This window comes from Neltuma alba, unplaced genomic scaffold (genome assembly GCF_004799145.2).
Source record: "Neltuma alba isolate B1F8T4 unplaced genomic scaffold, ASM479914v2 tig00011398_pilon, whole genome shotgun sequence".
In the NCBI taxonomy this organism is placed as follows: domain Eukaryota; kingdom Viridiplantae; phylum Streptophyta; class Magnoliopsida; order Fabales; family Fabaceae; genus Neltuma; species Neltuma alba.
The window spans coordinates 153664-177223 of NW_021636087.1; the positions used below are offsets into that span (position 1 = coordinate 153664).

At 37.9% G+C, this 23560-nt stretch overlaps 3 protein-coding genes and 1 non-coding gene across 4 annotated transcripts; 1 reads left to right on the forward strand and 3 right to left on the reverse strand.

Moving 5' to 3' along the window:
* The first annotated feature begins 2465 nt into the window (after window positions 1–2465).
* LOC114712923 (small nucleolar RNA Z103) lies at window positions 2466–2568 on the forward strand. The gene has a single exon (XR_003737290.1). It is a non-coding gene; the product is annotated as a small nucleolar RNA Z103 (small nucleolar RNA).
* LOC114712856 (patatin-like phospholipase domain-containing protein 4) lies at window positions 2566–6443 on the reverse strand. The gene is made up of 7 exons (XM_028897419.1): window positions 5855–6443; window positions 5307–5450; window positions 4416–4488; window positions 4130–4235; window positions 3927–4023; window positions 3486–3581; window positions 2566–2996 (listed from the first exon to the last, which is right to left on the reverse strand). The coding sequence occupies exons 1-7, from the start codon at window positions 6368–6370 to the stop codon at window positions 2859–2861; spliced, it is 1170 nt and encodes a 389-aa protein (XP_028753252.1). The 5' UTR covers window positions 6371–6443; the 3' UTR covers window positions 2566–2858.
* A 493-nt stretch (window positions 6444–6936) lies between these two features.
* On the reverse strand, window positions 6937–14946 carry LOC114712901 (probable plastid-lipid-associated protein 4, chloroplastic). The gene is made up of 7 exons (XM_028897460.1): window positions 14847–14946; window positions 14576–14708; window positions 14380–14493; window positions 13623–13721; window positions 13400–13474; window positions 12586–12653; window positions 6937–7293 (listed from the first exon to the last, which is right to left on the reverse strand). The coding sequence occupies exons 1-7, from the start codon at window positions 14882–14884 to the stop codon at window positions 7221–7223; spliced, it is 600 nt and encodes a 199-aa protein (XP_028753293.1). The 5' UTR covers window positions 14885–14946; the 3' UTR covers window positions 6937–7220.
* A 977-nt stretch (window positions 14947–15923) lies between these two features.
* On the reverse strand, window positions 15924–21177 carry LOC114712919 (protein RETICULATA-RELATED 1, chloroplastic). Its single transcript, XM_028897481.1, has 8 exons — window positions 20638–21177; window positions 19550–19714; window positions 19355–19447; window positions 19159–19274; window positions 17592–17690; window positions 17185–17490; window positions 16867–17031; window positions 15924–16628 (listed from the first exon to the last, which is right to left on the reverse strand). Exons 1-8 carry the CDS (start codon window positions 21022–21024, stop codon window positions 16340–16342), a joined length of 1620 nt encoding a protein of 539 aa, XP_028753314.1. The 5' UTR covers window positions 21025–21177; the 3' UTR covers window positions 15924–16339.
* Between the last annotated feature and the right edge of the window lie 2383 nt (window positions 21178–23560).

Consider the following 23560-nt stretch of genomic DNA (forward strand, 5'->3'; position numbering starts at 1 on the left):
TGTGAAAACTAGATGATCCATGAGATTGCTCTTAATCTGCAAGTCTTGTGTAGCCCAAATATTCTTTTAATTAGTGAAAACACAGGGGTCTTCAGTTCAAGTTTTTCTTTGGAGAAGTAAAGACTACAAAGATCAATTATTTTTTTGGATTTGTTTTTGGGCAGCACCTTCAAAACCACCGCTTTCAGGCAATCAAATTTGGAAGGATATATTTTTCTTTTTATCTTGTTTTAAGGAATGCAATTCTAAGGTAGTATCTTATTCTTCTTTATTGAATTTCACTCAGGATAACTGTTACTCTATCTGCTTTGTAGCCTTGCGACCCATTCTCATTTTAATGATATTTTGACTTTTTAACCAAAAAAATTAGTGAAAACGCAGATTGAAGTATCAGAAAATTTCAGCATCAAGTAAAGAGAGAGAGAGAATATGGCTTCTTTTTGAAGAAGGGAGGGTCAATGTATGAAACTATGCATGTGGTGTGCTTTTGAGCAAAAGAAGATGCAGAGCATGCTGTCTGTGTCTCCCACTTTCTTTTTGTCAACTCCATTTTCCCCCCCCCCTCCCCATGAAGGCCTAGGTGAAAAAACAAAACAAAATTAATAGCCATGCCAAAAGTATTATGTATATATAATAATTAATATAATTTTAAATTTTAACTTGGTCAGAGTCAGGGATGCATAATGATAAGCTAAGGAGCTATTGGAAGAAGTGCTCAATGCTTGCCTGAGGTTAAGGGTTTTAATAGCATAAAAATTATGTACCCTTCATGATTTATTAGGCTCCCTATTAATACACCCTTAATTCTACGCACATCATAGCAGGCTTCTGTTTGCTCCCCAACAAAGCCCTTATTCCCCGTAGGTATGTGACTCTTTGGTTCACCTTTCATGTCCGTCGCTATCTTCTTCCTTTCGTTGCTGCTGCCTGCTGTGTTTTATAAGAAGGTGGTTCCATCTCCTCCTCCTCTAATCTCTCTCTCTCACACACACAACACACACACACACACACACACACACATCTATAGGGGGAGAGAGACATATGGCTTTACATTCCTCTCCTCCACTGCTCAAGAGGGTAGCAAAGCTCACTGCCAATATTTTAGGGCGTTGAAACGGAGGAGAATAGGGACCGAGGTACAATATATATATATATATATATATTTTGGAAAAATAATAAATAAAGACCCTTGAATTACCAAAATCATGCAGAGGTCGCCTAAATAAACAAAATTACCATGAAGGATCCAGTCCTATATTGTAAATACGAAATCTTAATGAGATGTTTGAAACGCCCTCAGTCAAGTTGTCATTGGGTCTATTGAAGTTTTCATTTGTTAAAGTAAACTTGTTATTTCTTATAGTCAACTTGTCATTTGGTATACCTTCAACCAAATTGTGATTTGATCTACTGAAATTATTTCATTAAAGTGAACATATCATTTCTTATAGTCAACTTGTCATTTGGCTGAAGGGTATTTCAGACATTTCACCAAGATTTCATATTTGTAATATGAGATTGGGTCCTTCATGATAATTTTGCTTATTCAGGTGACCTCTGCATAATTTTAGTAATTCAAAGGTCTTTATTTGTGATATTTTCTTTTTTTGGGCTAAAAGACTAAGTCACAATAAGTTAAAATTGACCAAGTGATTAATTTTCTTATTTTTTAATTTGGATTCACGTATCATTTTGTTTCTTTATGCTACTTAAGTAGTTAAGTTAATTATTTAATTGGTTTCCCTGAAACACCTTTTTTAATCATTTGTATTGAAAACTATTCTCTCCTTAATATGTATAATTAATATGAAAAGTTAAAAAAAATTTATAAATTTAAAAGAGAGAATAAATTAAAATTTTATATTTAAAATCAAACTAACCATTCTATTAGCTTTTATATTTAAAAGCAAAGCACGTGGAAGCCTTTAATTGAGACAGAATTAAGAAGGTTTATTTGTAATTTATTTTTAAACGTAAACCTGAATAAAGGATAATAGTATATACTCTCATAATATGCAATTCTATCCCCTGTTATTTTTCACCCGTCGCTGTTTACGAGTGGAGTCAAAAGATCATAGGGATGAGGATCGAGAAGTTTTGCGCAAAATACAAGACTCCCATAGTGACCCGAAAAAAAATACAAAGAGGGGAAAAAAAAAAAAAAAAAAAGCCCTACCGGGTGTACTCCTAACAACTTAATCAGGGGTTGGACACTCCCACAAATAGAGTGGGTTGGGTTTGATGCCTAAACTAGTCGAGATGCTGGGAAAGACATATTCACAGTTTAGTGAAGTTGAAAAATTCCTGCACCAGCAAAAACAAGAGTTTGCTTGTCATGTTCCTGTCCTGGACTCATAAGAATAGGCCTTAGCGGATCTTGAATTAGTTCCCCTATCTAGATCGTAGGTGAACTCGACCATTTTCTTAAAATTTTTGAAGCGAAAAAAAAAAAAAAACATTCTTTCCTAGAAGTGATGATTATTTCCCCAGATGACCGACGCTGAAATTACCGAGCGATTTTTCTCTTTTGAGAAACCAAGCCAAAAAAAAAAAAAAAGCTTATTCTTTCCCTTTTGTACCTCCTCGTTTTATAAGCTGTATCTATTCTTTTACTTCTGTAAAGAGTTTATAAAATTCGTACGCTTCTACGAATATGCAAGATCAAGAAAACCATATTTACGTCCTGCGTAGCTATCAGCTACCAAGACCTACATACTACTTCTATATTCCCCCTTTTTGGGTTTTTTGATCTGATGTTCTCTTCAAAGGATTTAAAACAAGCTCCTTTGCTAATCAGCAATCTCCAATAGGACTAGCGATCTCCACAGTGATTCAATGCTGTTGTTATGCTGTTTCATTCAAGCCACAGGAACATTATCTTGCAGTGTCTTTTCAACTGGATTCTCTAATGCCCACACAGCTGCATCGAGATATCCAAGCTCAAAGAGCTGGTCAAGGATTTCATCATCTGCTGGCTCGAGTGCCCAATTGAATAGCTGAAATAATTTCAAAGCATCACTTTCATTGCCCCATTGAGTGGCTAAAGTTCCTTATGAGTCAGCAATCCAATCCAAATATAACACATCAAAGTTCATTTACAATTCAGCTTCGCACTATTGGTCCTTTCAGAATAGCTCGGTCACATATTAAAATGGACCAGACTTGCATACAGTTCCTTATATATGATTATTTATCTTAGCATCATAATCAATCAATATCAGGCTATTCAGTTAAAACAGAAGTGTATGATTCTCTAGTAATAACATGAAAGGCGCATGATTTAAATTAAAAAAATACAAGTGTCTGCATAAATTATACACCTACACGTTCTGATTAGAAAACCTAATAATAATTATACAAGAAAGCGCATTTAATTTTTGTTCCAATTACAATTCTATAAAAGAACCTGATAGCAGACACTCAAGAATTGCACAGTTTATTCATTCACCGAAAAAAGAAAAAAAAAGAAAGAACTGCATGATTACCTGACGAGGACTAGCTCTGTTTTCAGGATTGCAGTCTGGACTGATCCCTATGCCTTGCAGTCCCAATCGGCTTGATGGGAAAGCACAAACACGAACCTATAGAAGCAAAAAGAACTTTATTGAGGTAGAAATTTGACCATAGATATGGCATATCATAACTATGTTCAATCATTTTTGGAATAAATACTGAAAACTATTGATGTTAACCATAAACCGGCACAAAGTAAGAATCATAACAGGCAGGAAATGAACTTACCCGATTGAACCTCACATAAAGTATTTTGGATATGTTCAATTGCGTAGTCATATTAATTTAATATTTTTTCTTTATAAAAAAAAATTAATTTAATATTTTATACTGCACTTAATTTCAGGTTAAAAATAAATAATCATTCGGATGAATCTAAAGATTTCAACTAGTACATTAAGTCATTGATATACCGTTTGTGCAGCAGATGTTGGTGGCATAAACAATGTCAACCCCCCATCAATGCATAGGCGATTTCTAAAAAGTGTTGCTGGCCTTGGTGCAAGATATCTGAAGAGCGACATGGATCTTATTAACTTAATTTCCTTAATAATTTATGATCATGGATGGGGCCATAATACACGAATCAAAGTGAAATAGTATACTAACAAATCACCCTGGAATAAAGGAAGAAGTAAAAACAGCATTGATGAGATCTTCCTTGGAATCAAACTGATCTACCAATAAACCCCTGGGTCTCCAAAGAAGTTGTGTCACAGCAACTGCAACAGAAGAAGCAATGAAATAAGAAACAGTAAAACTTAATATAATCCTAGGGGAGAAGCCATCATTTGTATGTTCATTAAACAAATGAAGCTCACAGCATCACTCATTTCAGTACGAATTCTTCTGTTGAAAAAAAAAAAAAAAAAAAAAAGGAACTTCCAAGTGACCAGTCTTACCTCTAATTCTCCCATTAGATCTGACATGAGTGTCATCTGGCAAAAAGTTTTCAAGAACATTGCGGAGAACCGCCTATGCAGAACAAAATTTGAACCATAAGTGAAATTTGAGCTTACAAAAAGAATATCACCCACAATCACACATGCTACAATTGATGTTAACCTCAAATTAACTTCTCATCATGGATATTAATTTTATTCAATTTTCACAACATAAAGATACAAAGCTCATAGGATCATTCTTCCATTTGTCCAAACAAACACACTATTATATGAACATATTGAAGTGGGTTTTTCTATTTCTCCATCCTGAAAGAATTTATCATTAATCAAAAGTCGTGTAAACAGAGACAATAGTGAAATAGCAGGTCAGAAAACTGCGGCAATCAGCATTCCTACAGAATCTTATTATTGGTAAGGCCCCACAGAATTTCTGCTTCAACGAATGAGAGAAAAGGCGCCAAAAAGATAAGGGACGGTAAAATAAGAAAAGAACTCACAGGGCAATAACATGATATTCCCAAGCCCTGCCTTGGTGCAAATTTCATAGAGAGAACATATTTTTTGTTACTTAATTAGTCCCTCAAAATTTGGAGCTTTAGGGACTAATGAATACCAAGGAAAAAAAAAATTAAATTAGTCATGATTGTGTAAGTAAAATTTAAAATTCAAATAATTGATACCTAAATCCTCCAGGGGCAAAACATAACATTTCGACATTATCTAATATGTCATCTATAGCAATTCTCAGAAACAACATAGACTAATTAGTTTCGTCATTGATCAATAAAATGCTCCACAAAAAGAATTTTATATTGTTTTTGGTTACTTATAGATAGGACTGTATATATATATACACACACACTATATATATTTGGATTAAAAGCATACCCCCAGCCGAAATGCAGTTCCCTGGCTCCGACAATCTTCAGCCAATATTTTGGTAGCTTCCAGGGCCTCTTCCATACTAGCACCAGAGGCAATTACAGCACAGACTATAGCTCCGGCAGAGGAACCAGCCAATGGCGTGGTTTCCTGCTTCAATAAATAAACCGAATAAGTCTTCATTTAAGAGTGGTATGATAAATAAACTTGCAGATTAAGCTGGAATAAAACAAATAATGCCAAGAGATGTGGCATCGAGCATGACCACTGCAACTAAACAATGCACATCACTTATCATTGTAGCGTAGAATACGAAGCACATCAGAAATCGTTAAAACAATTCTAAAACGGAGGATTATCAAGCACCAAAAGTTTTCATTACCACTAATATTCGTATGAAATAGATAAACTTTTAGACCTTGTCGCAAACTTCTAATTGGGAATGGAAACTGTGGAGTCACAAATATTCTATCTCGAAAATATAAGAAAAAATTAAGTGACAAAATAACAGTAACATTGGGGCTGGCGTCCTAAACCCGAAATTAATTGTCCACCTTAATGTAGCCCTTCTCAATGAGAAATTTCGCCACTCCAAGATGATAAGGAAACAAAAGCCCAGCTGCCGAGAAGCTAAACCCAGGGCTAGTGATTATGCGCCTTCCCCGCTCAGCCTCAACATCCTCAATCCTCTGCTCCCACACGACCCCAGGCTCAACTTCATCCTCAATCACCGCTCCAATCCGCTCCTCGTAAAATGCTCCTTTCTTGGTTGAACTCTCAAACATGGTCACAGAGCCAGAATCGCCAACAACAGTGTTGCTACTCCGGCGATTAATCAGTCGCGAAGCAATGCTCAAGAAAATCTCCCCCGTGGCTACGGCGAATGATTTTTTCTCAGAGGAAGGTGGCGGAGGAGTGGCGGAGTTTTCGAGCTTACGCGGGGGCAAGGAATTGACGGTGAAGCTGAGCGTTGAGGTGCGAGGGGGGAGAAGGAGAAGGGAATTAGGGTTGGGGTTACGGAGAGGGGAGGGAAAGCGCACGGAGGAGAAAGGAGAGAAGGAGGAAGCCATGAAGGAAGGAGGGGAGAGGGCTCCTTCTTCGGCTTCTCCGCTGGGATATGACTGTGAGCGGAAGAAGAAGAAGCATAGTTAACGGTCTATGAGATCGATGACGAAAATATGAACGAAATTAGTTTGTTGTTTGGAGAACAGTTTGGGTGCTCCGCTGGGGATGACCACCATTGCGTTCATCCCCTAAACGCATCGTTTAGCTCATTCGCTTCTCTCACCATCTTCTCCGGCTCCAGCTCCTCCACCACCGACAGCCTCTTTAGCAAGCCAAATTAAAACAAGGACTGATTATGTTTAAAAACATGTTTTAACCAAAATAATTAACATTATTATTAGAATATCGGACCCAAAAAATTACAATTTTTGTTAGAATAATAATTTCGTCCTTTTAAACCGTCATTAGGACAATGGCCTTAATTATTAACTAACCAGTATTAGAAAGCGTCGGACCCTTGGTCTGTAATTAACGGTCTAGGCGGGCATATCGTTGCCAGAAACATTTTTGTTTTGAGTTTTAGAAGCAAAAAATTCATGAGATTTCAAATTAACGAGAGAAAGATTATCAATTTAGTGGACAGTAAAAGATAATTTTCAATTACTAATTTGGGTTTACTTATCTTAAATACTTCCATCCAACTCATAAGGGAGTATTGTTCATGGTGTAAAGAGGGAAACCTAAGAACAAATTTTTTTCGCCCCCATTTTTCCTTTTTTTTTGGGGGGGGGGGGTTGCACATGAACATTTTATTTTTTAAATACATATGAACAAAATTTAACCAAACACATGTGCGTACATACCCACAAATATGAAAATAAAACAACTGTGCTACCAACTGCTAGAGTCAATACATCAAAGAGGGACTCTGTAGGATGGATCCACCATTTTCAGAATGAACAAGTTCCCTCTATTACCTCTTGTTATCCTGTGCAGAAGAAGGATATTCAGATTCCAAAATAAGCAAAGACAGTTCAGAAGACTACAAAGTAATGGAAAGTCATAGCTATACGCACTTAAGCTGGACAGTTCAGAAGACGACAAAGTAATGGAAAGTCATAACACGCACTTAAGCTGTCTTGAAAAACTAGCAATTGTTGACTATCATATGGGGACTAACGATCTAATTGAAAAATTGGGGTGATTAGGGTTTAAATTAAGAATTTGAACCTACAGTTCTGTTAGTTTGGTTATTACTATCTCTGGTCCTAAATATAAAAGCTAATTGACTAATTTTAGTAGACTAAGGAAATGAGTTAAGCTAGTTATTTATAATAAATACGTGTTGTCTTTCCTAAAATATCCTTGATAATCAAGTGTATGACTAAAACTACTATTATTAGAAAAACTGCCTTGAAAAAAAAAACAAATATAAAAGATAAAATAGATTGGGGTTTTATATTTAGAATCAAAATAAAAATCAAACGACCTATTATATTAAGAACTGGAGGTAATATAATAATAAAAAGTGATCAACTACGTTATTATAGTAACAATAACAACATCATCCACTCGTATTAGAACCACGGAGGGGTCAGAAAATCGTTCCAGGGACGACGAACAACCGGGTAAGGAGGTCCTGGGGGCCTGGAACTTGGTCAAACGACCAGCACGGCGGAGACAAGCAACCACGAAAATCTTGGGGCAGAAGGAAACTAGATCAGCGAGATCCTCGCAATGGCAATCGCACGGGAAAGGTGCGCGGGAATCACGTATGATCAATGAGTCAGCTGATAGTGAGGAAATATTGACGGCACGATTTGTGCATGGCACCACATCTGATTCCTGAAAGGTAGGAAGAGATACCACAAATAATAGAAAGTGGGTCCCAGTTACTCATAATAGGAGGATTAAGGGGCAGTTAGGCCAGAAAGAGAAGGAAAATATCTCACCAAGGACCACGCACCTTCGGGCAGACTTAAGCAATCCTGTGAAGCCCTCTAGTAGTTTTCTTATGTCCAGCAACCCCTTCGAAGCTCTGGTGGGCCAGGATGCGGACGAGGACCATGATCAAATTGATGAGCCCATGTTGAACAACGATAACGCGCTATCTGTATTAAACGCACTGAAGGATGGGAGCACAAAGGGAAGCATAACAACTGAGATGGTGGATCTTGAATTAACCAATGTCAACGGCCCTAAAAGCCAACCCCACTTGAACGTGGTTTCCCATGAATAGCCTATTCTGGAATTGCAGAGGGTCTGGGGCGAAGTCTTTCCCAGGCCTGGTTCGGGAACTTTGTCGAACCTATAAAATTGACTTGTTAGCACTCTTGGAGACTCGGTCAAGTGGAAATAAAGCGCGAAGCATAGCGAGGAAGCTTGGCTTCAACAATTCCCACATTGTTGATGCGAATGGACGTAGTGGTGGACTATGGGTACTCTGGAATGACACGAATTGGAACGTCAAGATATTAGATTCTGATGATCAGCTCATACACCTTGTGATGGGTCAAGGAGCTACCAACTACTTTGTCACCTGCGTTTATGCAAGTACTAATGCGGGAAAACGACGAAGGTTGTGGGAAAAGTTATCCTGTCTGAAATCCACTGTTGACGGTACATGGTACATAGGGGGGGATTTCAATGCTACCTTATATAGTCACGAGAGGAGATCCGCTGCTCGCTCTCCTCAAGGTATTGATAAGGACTTCCTCAACTGGTTCGTTGGCATGGAGCTTACAGAGCTGAAGAGTGCAGGACCGTTCTTTACTTGGAGACGCGAGGGTTGTGCTAGTAAGTTGGATAGAATACTCACTAACTCGGCTTTCGTTGACCAATTTCCTTTTGCGTCAGCAAAAGTGCTCTATCATTTCAAGTCAGATCACCACCCTATTCTACTACAAATGCATGAGAAATGCGACGTTGCCGTCACCCAACGACCTTTCCGCTCCCTCTCTTCCTGGGTAATGCATGAGGACTTTGACAGGTTTGTAGCCACAACCTGGATCAAAGACAGGTCTTGGAAAGAAAATGTAGAGCAGTTCACGAGGCAAGTGAAAGTTTGGAGTTATGAGGTTTACGGACATGTGGGAAGACAGAAACGTAAGCTTATGCAACGGCTTGATGGTATTAACCGAGTGCTTCAAGAGGATGGGTCTTTCTCGTCTCTAGTGCAACTACAACAACAGCTTTGGGGTGAACTTGAGGACATAATTCTCCAGGAGGAACTCATTTGGGCACAAAAGGCAAAATGTGAATGGTTCTATCTAGGTGATAAAAACTCTCGATATTTCCACTTAAGAGCAAATGCACGAAGGAAAAGAAATAGCATAGAAGCTATCCAGAATGCTGAGGGAGAGTGGATCTATGATGACGGTACCATCAAGGATATGGCTACCCGATATTTTATCACACTATTTCAAGAGGAGACGCATCATCAAAACTCTCTCCCTTGTGAAGTATCTTTCCCTCCCATTGACCCACAAAATTTGCGCCGCTTGGGGGAAAATGTTTCAAAGGAGGAGGTGGAGAATGCCATCATGAATATGGGAGCTTTAAAGTCTCCAGGCCCAGACGGACTTAATGCTTTGTTTTACCAAAGCCAATGGCCTCATGTTAGTCACACGGTCACTGATTTTCTCACCAACATTTTCTCTTGTCCCCAAGCAGTGAAGGAAATCAATCAGACGCTGATTGTTCTCATACCAAAGAAAGACCAACCGGAGCATTTGAGAGACTTTCGACCCATAAGTTTGTGTAATGTAATTTATAAGGCGGTCACAAAAATCCTTGCGAACCGACTCAAACACTGCCTACCAAGCATCATAGCTCCCAACCAGTGTAGCTTTGTTCCTGGTAGACTTAGCTCTGACAATATTTTAGTGGCGCAGGAAGTGGTCCACTCCATGAGAAACATGAAAGGCAGAAAAGGCTTCATGGCGATCAAAATTGATCTTGAAAAAGCATATGATAGAGTGCGGTGGAGCTTCATCATTAAATGTCTCACGGACCTTAGTATTCCAGAAAAGTTTATACGGCTAGTAGAGGCGTGCCTTACCACTCCATCTATGCAAATTCTCTGGAATGGCAGCAAGGCAGATTCGTTTACTCCAACTAGAGGGTTGCGGCAAGGGGACCCACTCTCACCCTACCTCTTCGTGATATGCATGGAAAGGTTGGCCCACCTAATCCAGGAACAAGTACAGAGAGGGTGTTGGAACCCGATTAGATTGAACAAAGATGGCCCCCCAATAACCCATCTATTCTTTGCAGATGATTTAATCATCTTTTCTGAAGCAACCCTCTCCCAAGTTTTGGTAATCAAGCAGTGTTTAGATGCTTTCTGTGCAGCCTCTGGCCAGCGTGTGAACAACGCTAAGACAAGGGTCTTCTTTTCCCACAATGTGAACCACAATAGAAGAACACAATTGAGTAACGAACTGGGTTTTACTCCGGCTGCAGACTTGGGAAAATACCTTGGTGTGCCCCTACATCATGATCGAGTAACTAAAAATACTTATCAGTACGTTATTGACAAGGTCCGCATGAGACTTAGTAGTTGGAAGATACACACACTCTCGTTGGCGGGAAGGAACACGTTGATCAAAAGTGTGGCCTCGGCAATACCGAACCATGTCATGCAAACGGCGTTACTGCCCACAAGCTGCTGTGATGATATAGACCGTTGCTCTCGAGACTTCCTTTGGGGCTCAACTACGGATAAAAGAAAAGCGCACCTCGTCTCTTGGGACCGGGTCTGCTTAGAGAAAGGGCACGGAGGCCTTGGTATTAGACACGCCAGTCTCCAAAACAGGGCATTCCTCATGAAGGTTGGTTGGGGTCTTATAACAAACCGAAATGCACTCTGGGTCAACGTGATGAGAGGCAAATACCGCTGTGGTAATGACACCCTTCCCACCATCGACATGAACAGAAGGGCTCTAGGGCTTGGAGTGGAATTAAAGCTACGTGGGACTTGGTCAAACAGGGTGTAGAGATGGTGCAGAGGAATGGGGTGTCTCAGGTTTGGTGGAAACATGAAAAGAGTGGAGTGTTTTCAGTAAAATCAGCCTACCAACTAGTTGCGAAGGAGCAGAATCGACAGAGCCCTGAGTGGGCGAGAATTTGGAGACTACGGATTCCACAACGGTGCAAGACGACGTTGTGGTTAATCCTGCATGATAGACTATTCACGAATGAAGAGAAATTTCGACGAGGATTGCATCAGGATGGGACCTGCAAGTGGTGCTCTGGGAAGAAGGAGGACATCATACATATACTTCGTGACTGCGATCTAGCTAGTGCAACTTGGGAGGCCTTGGGTATCCCCAGAACAGATAATAGTTTTTGGCAACAGGAGCTGAAAGAATGGATCCACTATAATCTGTACAGTCAACGAAAAGACCAGCAAGGCCGCTGGGATGCGAGATTTGGGATCCTTTGCTGGGTGCTCTGGAAAAAACGGAACGAAAGGGTACATCAGGATACCAACACAAGCGCCCCGGCATGCATCGCGGAAGTTAATGGGATCCTACGTTGCATGGGTAAGGCGGTGCAGATCCTTTCTCATAAAAGCAAGATCATTAAACAACCGAGCCCGGAACTAGACAGAACAGAACCCAGAGAACGTGACCGTTTTGTCGCTCTAGTTGACGGGGCATTCTCCTACGCTTCTCAACGTGTTGGTTGTGGGGGAATTATCAAAAGCCCTGATGGTAAGATCGTAGAGGCATTCATGCTTCGTCTGGCAGATGGGGACAGCCTCACTGCGGAGCTGTGGGGGTGTATCATGGGCCTTCGTTGTGCATGGGACGTGGGGATTCGAAAGCTATCTCTCTGTACGGACGCACTGGAAGTTTGCAAGCTAGTAGAATCCGATGACGGTGTAATGCACAAGGATCATAGCCTCATTCGGGATTTACAAGACTTGATAAGAAGACATTGGGATATGCAGCTGATTCCAATTCAACGGGATGAGAACAACAAGGCCGACTTCTTTGCAAAGCGCTCTCTCTCTATGGGCATAGGCCTACAAATCATTTCGGGAGATACGACGGCAAGACTTCTCCTGGAGAGTGGGATCACGTAAGCAGGATGCCACTCCCTGGTTTTTATTTAGTTTTATTTAGCTTACCAGCGTTGAGTTTTCTCTTTCCTTTGTATCAAAAAAAAAAACAATAACAACAACGAAATTTATTCTAATAATAAAGTTTTGTTATTATTATATATTGACAGGGACAGTCAATATATAATAACCTCTCAAAACTGAAGGATTTACCTTAAGTCTTCATCCAAATAAGTAATTTCTATCTGACCACGACCACTTCCACGAGATTTAATAGGTATCTGAGATTACCATTCATAAAGTCATTTACCGCAGAAAAATAGATAACTTGCACACAAACACACAAAAAGAAATACGGACGTTTGATATGAATTCCAGTCAATAGTTTGTTACTATGCATGTAACAGAAAGAATATATGTCACAACAGTAATCGTTAATCCTCCTCCAAAAAGAAGAAAAGGTTCAGAAGTAAATAACGTCAACCAAGAAACTCTGCTGCTGCAAAGGTGCTGTTAGCTCAGAGAAGATAGGATTCCTCTTTGACAACTTAGATTCAATTCCGTTAAGAAGCACTCTGGGAGTAAAATCCTCAGTGCATTAAGCCAAATGTGCAGAGAAGGGATTTAGTTTCAATAACATCTCTGGTTCCGTAATACAAAGGAAAAACAATGACATCTCTCTACATTATGGTCATTAGCTAAACTTTGATATAACTAAGAATTCATATGCATTGGGATGCCCATGAGTTCAATCCAAGCTCTTGCCTCTAAATATCTTCTCGTGGCCTCTTTTTTCCCCATTAAGTTATCACTCTTTTAGGCCAAGTTTAAGAAAACAGTGTCAAGTGTATCAATGCATCTTTCTAGGAATCCTAGATGCAATTCACCGTAATAAGAAAACGGTGCTTGATCCAGTAAAAGAAAAGTTTGGGAGGTTAATAGCATGCTCTGGCTCGGACATCAGCATATTCTGAGTATGTGACCGATAAATCAAATATGAGAAGTGACGCCAGCACACATCACCTACCAGACTGGCAATTTTGAAGGAGTCAAACTTCACAGCCACCCTTTTCGAGTTTAGAGGCACTAAATTGGCAGTAGCCTGCAGTAATGGTGAGAAATTTGTAGGCTCCAAATTCCAAATCATACTAAATTTCTATAGGAATAAAAATAGATTTGAAAATAATGGAAGAGGAAATTAGTGAGTAATTACACAAATTTCTTAAAAGCTATTAAAGTAGTAAGAGTACCTGGTTGTAGAATGGCCAAGTTTCCAAATTTTGAGCTCTCAAAGTATCCAGATTAATGGCCTGATAGATCTTTCCATTTGGTCGCAAGAACTTTGGTCTCTACCATGATCACAATCAATCCTCACTTTAATAAGGAAGATTAATAAAATTAAGAAAGCAACAAAGTTATACATATCATGAGAAACCAAAAACAAATTACATGTAACTTATCCACAAACATAGTGTTTTTGGATGTGCTCCTCATATATTAATCTCTGCCAATAGGAGTTCAAGGAAACATGAAAGCCATACATAGTGGGCCATCAAAGGCATATCCACAAGCCTTGGGCCCGCCCTAACGCAGTGATTGTCGGGACATGTTAGAAATAGAAAATTATACGTAAGAGCTCAAATTAAAAGATCATAAACTTTGTAATTATCTTCAAATACCAAAATTAAGGAGTTTTAGGAGACTTGCACCTAAATTTTTAAGAAGTTACTATAGTTTTAAATTTGGCTGGTAAGTTTCCTAAAATCGTAGCAACTTTCCCAAGCAATAGTGATATTCTTTAAGTTTATCTATATGCACTTGGTCTTTCAAAATAATTATTACATATTCGATCTTCTAATCTAAAATTTAAGATGACTTCCTTTTTTTAAAAAAAAAAATACATTTAAGATGGATTCCCTAACATTCAGGGATGAAGATAGTATCACGTCAACCGACCAGAGAAGCTCAAACTAGCGAAGTTTTACCCACTATTACACAATCACAAACCTGCGTTTGCAAAATAGACTGAGATGTTGTGTACAGAAGCTCCCATTTCCCATTCAGCAAATCGGACTTGAGAGGCTTCTTTACAGAGTTCAAGGCCTCAAGTTTACGAGCAATCTAGAAAAGACCCAATTATTAATAAAACAAAAAAAATACGGAAGCAAAATTCTAAGGTTTCAGAATGATGCGTAGGTTCCACCAGGTCCACACGTTCTTGATCCTCCGGGGTAGCTTCGGCGCCTCGGTCAAGAGGTGCAATTGTCTGATAAAGCTCCTCCTTGAGGCTCTGAACATCTTTCCTTCTACTAAGAAACCCAGGGAAAAAAGAAACCCTGTTGCTCCATTTTGAAGAATCCACGAAGGGTATTATGGTGAGAGGGATAAGGAATTTTGGGGAAGAGGAAGAGAAAAGAGGGTTTGGGAGAGAAGCAGAGAAGGAAGGATGAGAATCAATGCTAAATCTGATAGACCTGGGAATAGCAGCAGGGGAAACCCCGAGAGTAGCCATTGAAGAAGACAGTTGGGCTGGCTGCTCGTCAGGCTAATATCGTGGAGCGCAGCTTGGGTAATCACACCCACCGGGAAGAGCACCATGGCGCTCATCACAAAACGCACCGTCTCATTAATTGAAATGAGCGGATGAGATTATTTGATGGCCAATGGCTCAGGTCACTCTGTTCCAATCAAAAGTACTCATCTAGTCCTATTTATAGGATAGAAAAAGAAGATTTTTTTTTGTCTTATTTATAAGTCGCTTTATTAAATTTTCAGCATAAATATACTATTTTATCTTTTATTTATTATAATACAGGTAGTTATCTCTTTTGAAAGATATATATATTAAATATAGATAAAGTTAAAAAATTGTTATATTTTAATAAAAAGTTAATACTTTTTAAGGTTTTTTTTATTTATATAAAATATACTAGAAATGTTTTATAAATAAGATCAGAGGAATATATCATGCAATATCATAGAATTCCCAACAGCTGGATATTTTCCCCCATTTGTCCTCCGCTCCTCCTGAGCAATTCTGTCATGATCTCATGGAGAAGGCCCCACGGACATGGTGTATTGCTCTTGAAATCCTACTAAGAATTATTAGAAAGCAATATACAATTTTGCAAGCACTTTTTAAATTCAATACGTCCTTTTTGAATCTAACACCACACTTGAAGCTATGTCCTGACTATAATAATTGTTAAACCCAACACATCTAAATTTTTTCTTAACCAACTCTAGGTGCAATACTTGAGGTTTGAATTGAAAGAAATTGCATTGTTCTTATTTAATAAATATTATTGCTCAATATTACGTGTGCGCGCATGTTTATAGTATCTGAAGGTAATATTAAATAGTATCTCAAGGTAATATTAACTGAAGTGTCCTGATACAGTGATACCCTTCAAAAATGCAACGTATGGGTGGCAGGGAAAAAAAAAAGCCCAGGGTGCTCATGGCCCACGATGGCTTGCAATGCTTCCATTGAGGTTGCGAAGAATATAACAGGGACTTGAGGAATGTATGTATACACAGGTACAATTCTCTGAAACATCACTCTTTGGTCTTTACTCCTCAGGAACAATAATTCATGAAGACGATAATTGAACCACGGCAAGTGTTTCAAATGATATGAGAACTAAGGCAAGTGTTTCAATATCAACAGAATTTAGAAATAGGATTCTTCTTACAAGAACTAAACCTATTTTATTGGGAAAAAAAAATTAAGGAAAATCCAGTCAACCAACGCAAAATGATCAATATAAGAATTGGCTAAAACAAGTAGAAGAAAAGAAACCTCCTCAAACTTAGTTGGCGTGGTGACATCTAGGCCCACAAGTTAACCCCCCCTCTCAGAGTTCTGTGGAGAAGCCAAAAATAGCCAAGGACAATCTAGTAGATTGACTAGATTCTACCAAAATAGGGCAAAATTTGAGCAGTGTCTAAGTTTGTATCAGAAGAATTAAGCTGACCCTGCAGCAACCTTCTTCCGGACAATTCTTTTCCTCCGTGCTTTAGGAGCTGAAGATTCTGAGTTAGCGGCGGAGTCTAGACTGCCCTGTTTGATGCCCAGCAGCCCAAGCCCAGATACAACTGCATTCTTTGATATAAACCATTTTGAAGATGACTTTTCTTCATTCTCAGAAGACCTCCTGTATACTTTCAACAAGTCATCTGAATGAGCCAGGGGATCTACCTCAACTCCGAGCCAGGCACGCCTGGAGGTCTCTCCTAATTGAACATTCAATGCCCTGCACAAAGTCCACAATTAATGCTCAAGAAATAGCATCTCTAAATAATATCCCATCACCCCTGCAAGTACTAGAGTCAAATAAAAAACATTTGCTAATAATGTCAGGTATGTGCGGCTCCATATATGAAGCCAATTGTTGAAAAAGAAGCACTAGTGAAAAGGCCAGAGACAAGAAAAGGAAGCAAAAATGCGGCTCAGTAACTAAAAATGCTACTGATTTAGCACGAGAAACAGACCTCAAGGCTGTGCTAAAGAACAATGCAACTCCAATAACATCAAAATGGCTAATCATTGCTCTATCAAATCCGCATAATAGTTGGTATCTCAGGTTAGCATAGATTCCAAGGAAAGCACCATAACCAAGCGCATTGCTGCTCACACTGGGAACTGTCACAGATAACCTGCGGACAATTCCAAAGTCACATGAAATACAATAAAAGGTGGCGTTTAGTAACTGTAGTTCCATCAATTAGATGCAGAATTATACATTTCAGTACTTGAATGAACCAAATTTGAACATAATTGAACACTGTTTTGGTTTCACCCTCGCTTACCTTCCCTCCTTTTTACTAGCCAATGTGTTTGACAATGCACCTTGTACCGCCCCAGTACTCAACCCAACCATGCACAACTCTGCAGCCTTGTATAAGAAACATTGGATTCTCTTTTGCAAGTCAAATTCTCTAAGTGGATAGCTCTTTTCAAATATGTTGTTTGGAAGCTTCTGCAAGGTATTTTGTAAATCAAACCGAAATGTGTTTCCGTATGATCGACAAGGAGCAAGTGACCAAACAACTACAGCATTGCAAGCGGCCACAGTGAGCACATTGATAAGTGCAAGATCCCATTCCTGCTTTATCCTGGAGTCAGGTTGAAGTTAGCAATTATTAAGTGAATGGTTAAATTCATTCAATGAGAACATCAAACATATCTTCAAGTAGTTTTAAAACAGACAACACACCTATCCTTCCGGTTTTTAAACTCCCACCACGCTGAGAAACCTATTGTAGCAGCCTCTTCCAATAGAAGCCTATACATAAATGCAGGATCTGCAAGCAACCTGTGCAATATAACATTAATGCATGTGTATTAAACTATACACTTTTAATAAAAATTAAACAGATGAGTGAAAGAGATCACTAAATTTTTCACACATTTAAGAGGTCAGCTAAACTACTAAGTCTTATCAGACATGAGAGGACATCTATACCATGTTCTCTAAAGATTAAGAAGACTGACTTCAGATGTTGATATCCAACAATAACAACTCCACATCATAAAGGACAAATATATATTGAAACAACATAGCCTACTGTAATACCCTCATGAAAATAAAACAAAACGATGATAGATTTGTATCTATCTGTCAATTAGTGTACCCATGCTGACCTAAAATACAGCCTTCAGGTTTCTTGGAGAAACATACATGAGTCCTTCCTTCCTTGTTCCCTGTTATGGTTATAGGAGTTGACAGGTGTGAAACGGCAAGGGGGAAGTGGAAGAGAGACAAGAGAAAAGGAGAGGAAACAGAGAGAAAGGAGAGAGGGGAGGCCGGGAAAATAAGAATTCTTATTCAATCAAATCAAAAGCTGAATACAACTGAGAACCCTAACTCTATTTATAGAGCAATAAAAATAATAAGATAATGTTAATTTAAATTCAAATTCAAATCCTAATCTTATCGATAAAGATAACTAGGCTAATTATAAGATAACCTAGATATACTATTATACTGAGATAATGCAGAACACTCAAAGATAAACAACCCAATAAATCCTAATTCTAGTGGATAAACATTAAAAAATAATGTGTTGAATCAGCAAAACAATTTTGCTAGATGTTACTTTCAAATTGAAAAATGCAGCTCTGGGCCGCCACACAAATTAGTAGAAATTCAACTCCTTTGCTCATAACATGGCTAGGTCAATTGCATGTTGTGATTGGTGTAAACAAAGACACTCCTCTTAGAAACTATGGCTCTGAAGCAAGGTGACAAGAGACCCCATGCTGCTGGAGGCATTGAGGCAAGAGAACTTCATCCAAATGCTCGCTTGGCAATGGGTTTGGTGCCATTCAAATGGAAGAAAGGTGCGTAGCTCAGGTGCCTTGCACAGACTAGGTTAATTTTCTATTAATACATAAACCTAAAAAAAACCCACCCTGAATAGTCAAAACTATCAGGTTTAGTATTTTAAAACAAGACCAGCATTTTCTGACTCACGTCCTTAATATTGCATTGTTTTATCTGATTAGCATACATGAAAAGTTAATTCATATGTCAAAGGTCATCACAATAGTTCATACATTAGATATTGTCCACTGACACAGCATATTTTCATACTTTATTCCCATCTCATTTCCTTTCTTCACTCAGGCAAGAATTCCTCTGGCACCGCCTGCCTCAAGGTGCTAACATAGTCTATCACCTTTTCAATGTGGCTATCTTGGTTGTAATAAAGACTAAATTATGTGTAAATGCATAAATATGTGCCCTTAATTTAATGTCAGCTCGTCAAAAATAAACTCACCTGCCAATAAAAGCCCTTGACATTCCTTGTGGTAGCCCTCGGGAAATAAACCTGCTAACAGTTGGCCTGGCATTAATTGCTAGGAATTTTACCATCTGAGCTGAGCTAACCAAACCCTGGAAATATAATTTCAGTCAGTAAAGTGATACATCACTGAAAGCCTAAAAGCTGCCTGCAGCCCTGAAAACAAGTCTACCATTTCATAAGCTTGGCGTAACCCAGCAGGCAAATCCATCATTGTTTTTTGCCACTCATTTAACACCGCATCCACAAATTTACGGTCAAATAACTGTGACAAGGACACAAAGAGCTTCATTTGTATATGAAATTGTGAAAGAAAGCAAAATAAAGCATATATTATCCAAAAAGATTATTTAGTGAGATTTCTAACCTCTTCAAGGAGTATACGTCTCCTAAACAAGCCACCCTCATCTCCATCATCACCCTCATCAAAGTCATCAAAGTAATCATCATCATCACCACCATCGTCACCTCCATCACCACCACCATGATTGATTTTCTTTCCAATATCTCCTCCTCCTCCCCCAACATCAAGCTGCAAAGTTTAAATAATAGTTCAGACAAGAGAGGGGTTACATTATCAACAACAGTGGATTTATAATTGATTAAACTTAATGTTTATGTCATAGACGTTATAAATTACAATCACAATTATTACTAAGCTGTAGGCAAAGCTTAAACATGCTACTTGATCAAAGTAATCATATTCTCGAGAAGAAGCAAATCCAAAGAATTAAAAAGATATATATTACGCATCACAAGTGCTGCATTTGGCTTATTTTTTAGTACTCTGCCCTATGAACAACTTGATATATCATTCATTCTAACGTAAAGGTCAATGACTCAGCACAATAGCCTTGTAAACCACACACACACACACACACAGAGCAATTAGTCAGACTTCCTGAAAAATGCATTGCCCCGAAGGTATATATTTTATCAAGAAAATTAAAAAAAAAAAAAAAAGGTTAACTTGAATAATCACACCTATTCAAAAATTAAGATGATAACCAGAACTAGTCCCTAAATTGGAGATTTAAGTATCGCATACATGATCGGCAAGCAACCATAACTTATTTAACCTTCGTTGTCAGCAGTGTAGAAATGTAATAAGGGACACTAGTTAGCAGTTGGACGCAAGTATTGCTTCGTTTCAGCATTCAATTTCTATTTGTATCTACGATGTTCACCGTCGCTGCTCTTTCCCCCCACCCCCCACCCCAAAAAAAACCCCCACAAAGAAAAGGGAAGGCACCCTAAAAAACAAAAATATTTTTGCCACTGTCAGACGGTCAAGTTGTGCAAAGGCATGGTCCTCATTCTACTGAACATTGTATAGAGCAGAAACAGCTAATTGACCATTCATTCTTCCACTCCCTTATATTCTCATAAAAATTGTCAAAAAAATAACCACAGGGTATTAACCCGAAGTCTTCAACTCAACGTTTGGACACTAACCTGAGGACTAGACTTGGTTTGCTTCTGCGACAAATCGAGTTTGGATTTTTCTAATGTCACGGCACCAAGCGAACTGTATTTTCCCTTCATTACGGGACCCAAATTCATTGAAGAGGATGAAGGCAGCGAAGAATCGGAAGTACCGGGAGCATCTGGCAACCTAAAGCACCGTTCCAATAAAGCCGCCGAACCATTCTCCACCTCAGAGGTAGCCGAGGCTTTGACCACCAAAAATCGTCGCCTGAGCTTGAAGCCGGTGGGCTTTATAACTAGCTGGAGAGAACCGTGTTTCGGGGTCGGCAACGAGGGATTCGGCGGCAAGGCCTTTGTGGCAGCGTGAGAGTTCATGGGCATGATTTGAGCCGTTTGGAACACCGCAAGTGACATTTGGGAGGGCTTATCCGTTTGGATTGACGGAAAATTGGGGTAGGATTTTCTCAGAAGATTTTCATCGGCGAAGAGGTCCTGATGGAATCGAGTTATCCCTCTCTAAAGACGAAGAATTTAGAGAGAGAAAATCGAAAGAGAAGGAAAAGTGTAGGGTGAGAGGGATTTTGATGGAGTGGAAGAGAGCCGACTAGGCGACAACCCAATCCGAAAGCCTTTCCCGTAAGGAGAAACCAGGCGAGTTGACTCGGCCGACCTAAAACCTGAGGACTCGGTTAGCCTCGTCGAAATCGTACCGGAGGTTAATGAATTGAAATGAACAGAAAAAATATATAAATTTTAATTAAAAAAAATAATTACTGTAAAATTTTAACAACGGCTTAGCATCTTGTAATAATAAAATTTTAAAGTAAGAAATGACAATTTCTTAACTTGTCATTGAGGCTTTTTGATAGTTTTTTTTTTTTCATAGAACTCTATTACAATTCTCCCATTTTAATTTGTTGAGTTAAAGAATTACATTTTGACCAAAGAAGTTATAGAATTACATAACTTGATTTATTTTAAGTAAAAAAACTTTTAAAAAAATATAAGAACTGAGGTAGTATTTTAAATAAAAAAGAGTTTAAGTAAAGAAGCTTAATTTCTTGTTGTCTTATTTACTGATTTATTGATTATTTAAATAAATTAGTTAAAATCATTAATTTTATTAATTAGTGACTCCAATGCATGATTGCTTGGATGGGATCAACCGAGCCAATCATCGACAAATGAATCTTTCAATCCATTCTTATGAGCTAAATCATTCTGGAAAATTGAGTCATCATGATTGGTGAACCAGTTTGAACTGACTAATTGAATCAAGACTCGAAATTAGTTTTTCAAAAGTGATTTTTATGATATACTACTAAAACGTAAATATGTGGCATGAAAAAAAAAAATTTCAAGTGATTCTAATAATTGTCAAACTCCCCCTATCATGAACCATAGCAATTTTACAACAGTATATGCACTCACATATTCTATTACCTCCCGGTTCTTATTGATCCTAAATATAAGATTTTAATCTATTTTATTTTCTCATATTTATCTATTTTTTTCAAGGTAGCCTTATCATAATGGTAGTTTTAGCGAATACACTTGATTAACAAGGATATTTTAGAAAAAAATAACACTTATTTATTATAAATAACTAACTTAACTAATTTCTTTAATCTACTCAAATTAGTCAAATAGCTTTTATATTAAAGACCTGGATAGTATTATTTTTTTAATACAAAATTTGTATATCATATAATCACCAAGAAACTATCTTCCCTCATCAATCCCTCTTCTTGTCTAACCCCGGGGTATTTTATTAAGAGCTCTGTAAAAGTTAAAACGCAAGCCAAAACACGAAAAAAAAAAACTTTTTGTAGTAATTGTCATTATAGTGTGTGTGTATATATATATTATTTTGTTGAAAAGTTTATTTTAATATTCTTAGAATCATTTTACCCAATGTATTACATTCTACGAACATTTTATTGATGTGTGATGGACATTTTGGGATTTAAATTTTTCAACACATTTACATTATCAATATACATTTAAAGAATCTACAATTATATTAAATTTTGTAATATTTCTTATTTTACTTTTATTTGTTTTATTTATACCATTATATTATGGATGTATGTATATATATACTATTATTTTTATTTAACTATTATGTTGTGTACTCAATTATGGATTTTATTAGCCATACCATGAGAATTGTAAATTGTTGGCTTTTCCGATTCGACTGAGAAAAAAAAAAAATTTTGACACTAACTCCTTCCAACTTTAAATTATGTATAGGTAATTTTTTTTGGTTCCTTTCTGTTTGTAGTAGGCTTGTTTCTGATGTTAGCTTCTTTTTTAGGCGAGTTGGTGTGTTAGGTTGTATCTCTGGGTTGTTTTTGAGTGTTTTTCTCTTTTGGGCTTTAAGTGGCTATTGGTGTTTGTACTTTTCTTGTGGTATTAATAAAAATTAACTGTTTTAAATATAAAAAAATAAAAAATTAACTGTTTTGCTCAAAAAAATTATGTATAGATAAACCGTTAAATGTGAACTCGTGTACAAATAAACTCCTACTATACTACGTTATTTTAGTGAAATTAATACTAGACAAATCAACGGCATGAGGTTATTTACATAAAAATAAAAGTTTTAGGAAGTTTACTGCGGAGTTTTAAATGTCAAGAGAGCTTATCCGCATGCAATCTGAAGTTTCTTTGGGCAATATAAAATTTAGTCTAATTAAGACTGTTCACGGGATAAATCGGAACCAAAACGGTTCCATCCCGATAAACAGTAACCAGACAACTTTATTGTCCTCCGTCCTGGTCAGAACAGGATCGGGACGTCCCGATTTATTTATTTATATTTTTTTGAGTTGTTGGGCGTAATAAAATCTGATTTTTTTTCCTAATTGTAGTTTTTTAGGTTTAGCCCTTGTAAAAATATCCTTTTGTTTTCTTTTTTATTTCTTTGGTCACTATTAAACAAAAGCCC

What these genes read in the sequence shown, in the direction of transcription:
- LOC114712919 (XM_028897481.1), bottom strand. Translation starts at nt 21,024, where the DNA reads ATGTCACTTGCGGTGTTCCAAACGGCTCAAATCATGCCCATGAACTCT. An exon ending in GACGTATACTCCTTGAAGAG is followed by an intron (nt 19,448 to 19,549) that starts GTTAGAAATCTC and finishes TCCTTGTCACAG; the next exon opens with TTATTTGACCGTAAATTTGT. An exon ending in TTTAAAAACCGGAAGGATAG is followed by an intron (nt 17,491 to 17,591) that starts GTGTGTTGTCTG and finishes ACCTGACTCCAG; the next exon opens with GATAAAGCAGGAATGGGATC.
- LOC114712856 (XM_028897419.1), bottom strand. Translation starts at nt 6,370, where the DNA reads ATGGCTTCCTCCTTCTCTCCTTTCTCCTCCGTGCGCTTTCCCTCCCCT. An exon ending in TTGAGAAGGGCTACATTAAG is followed by an intron (nt 5,451 to 5,854) that starts GTGGACAATTAA and finishes TTATTGAAGCAG; the next exon opens with GAAACCACGCCATTGGCTGG. An exon ending in GAACTGCATTTCGGCTGGGG is followed by an intron (nt 4,489 to 5,306) that starts GTATGCTTTTAA and finishes TGTTCTGCATAG; the next exon opens with GCGGTTCTCCGCAATGTTCT.
- LOC114712901 (XM_028897460.1), bottom strand. Translation starts at nt 14,884, where the DNA reads ATGGCTACTCTCGGGGTTTCCCCTGCTGCTATTCCCAG. An exon ending in TCCCCTGCTGCTATTCCCAG is followed by an intron (nt 14,709 to 14,846) that starts GTCTATCAGATT and finishes ATGGAGCAACAG; the next exon opens with GGTTTCTTTTTTCCCTGGGT. An exon ending in ATCAAGAACGTGTGGACCTG is followed by an intron (nt 14,494 to 14,575) that starts GTGGAACCTACG and finishes GGTCTTTTCTAG; the next exon opens with ATTGCTCGTAAACTTGAGGC.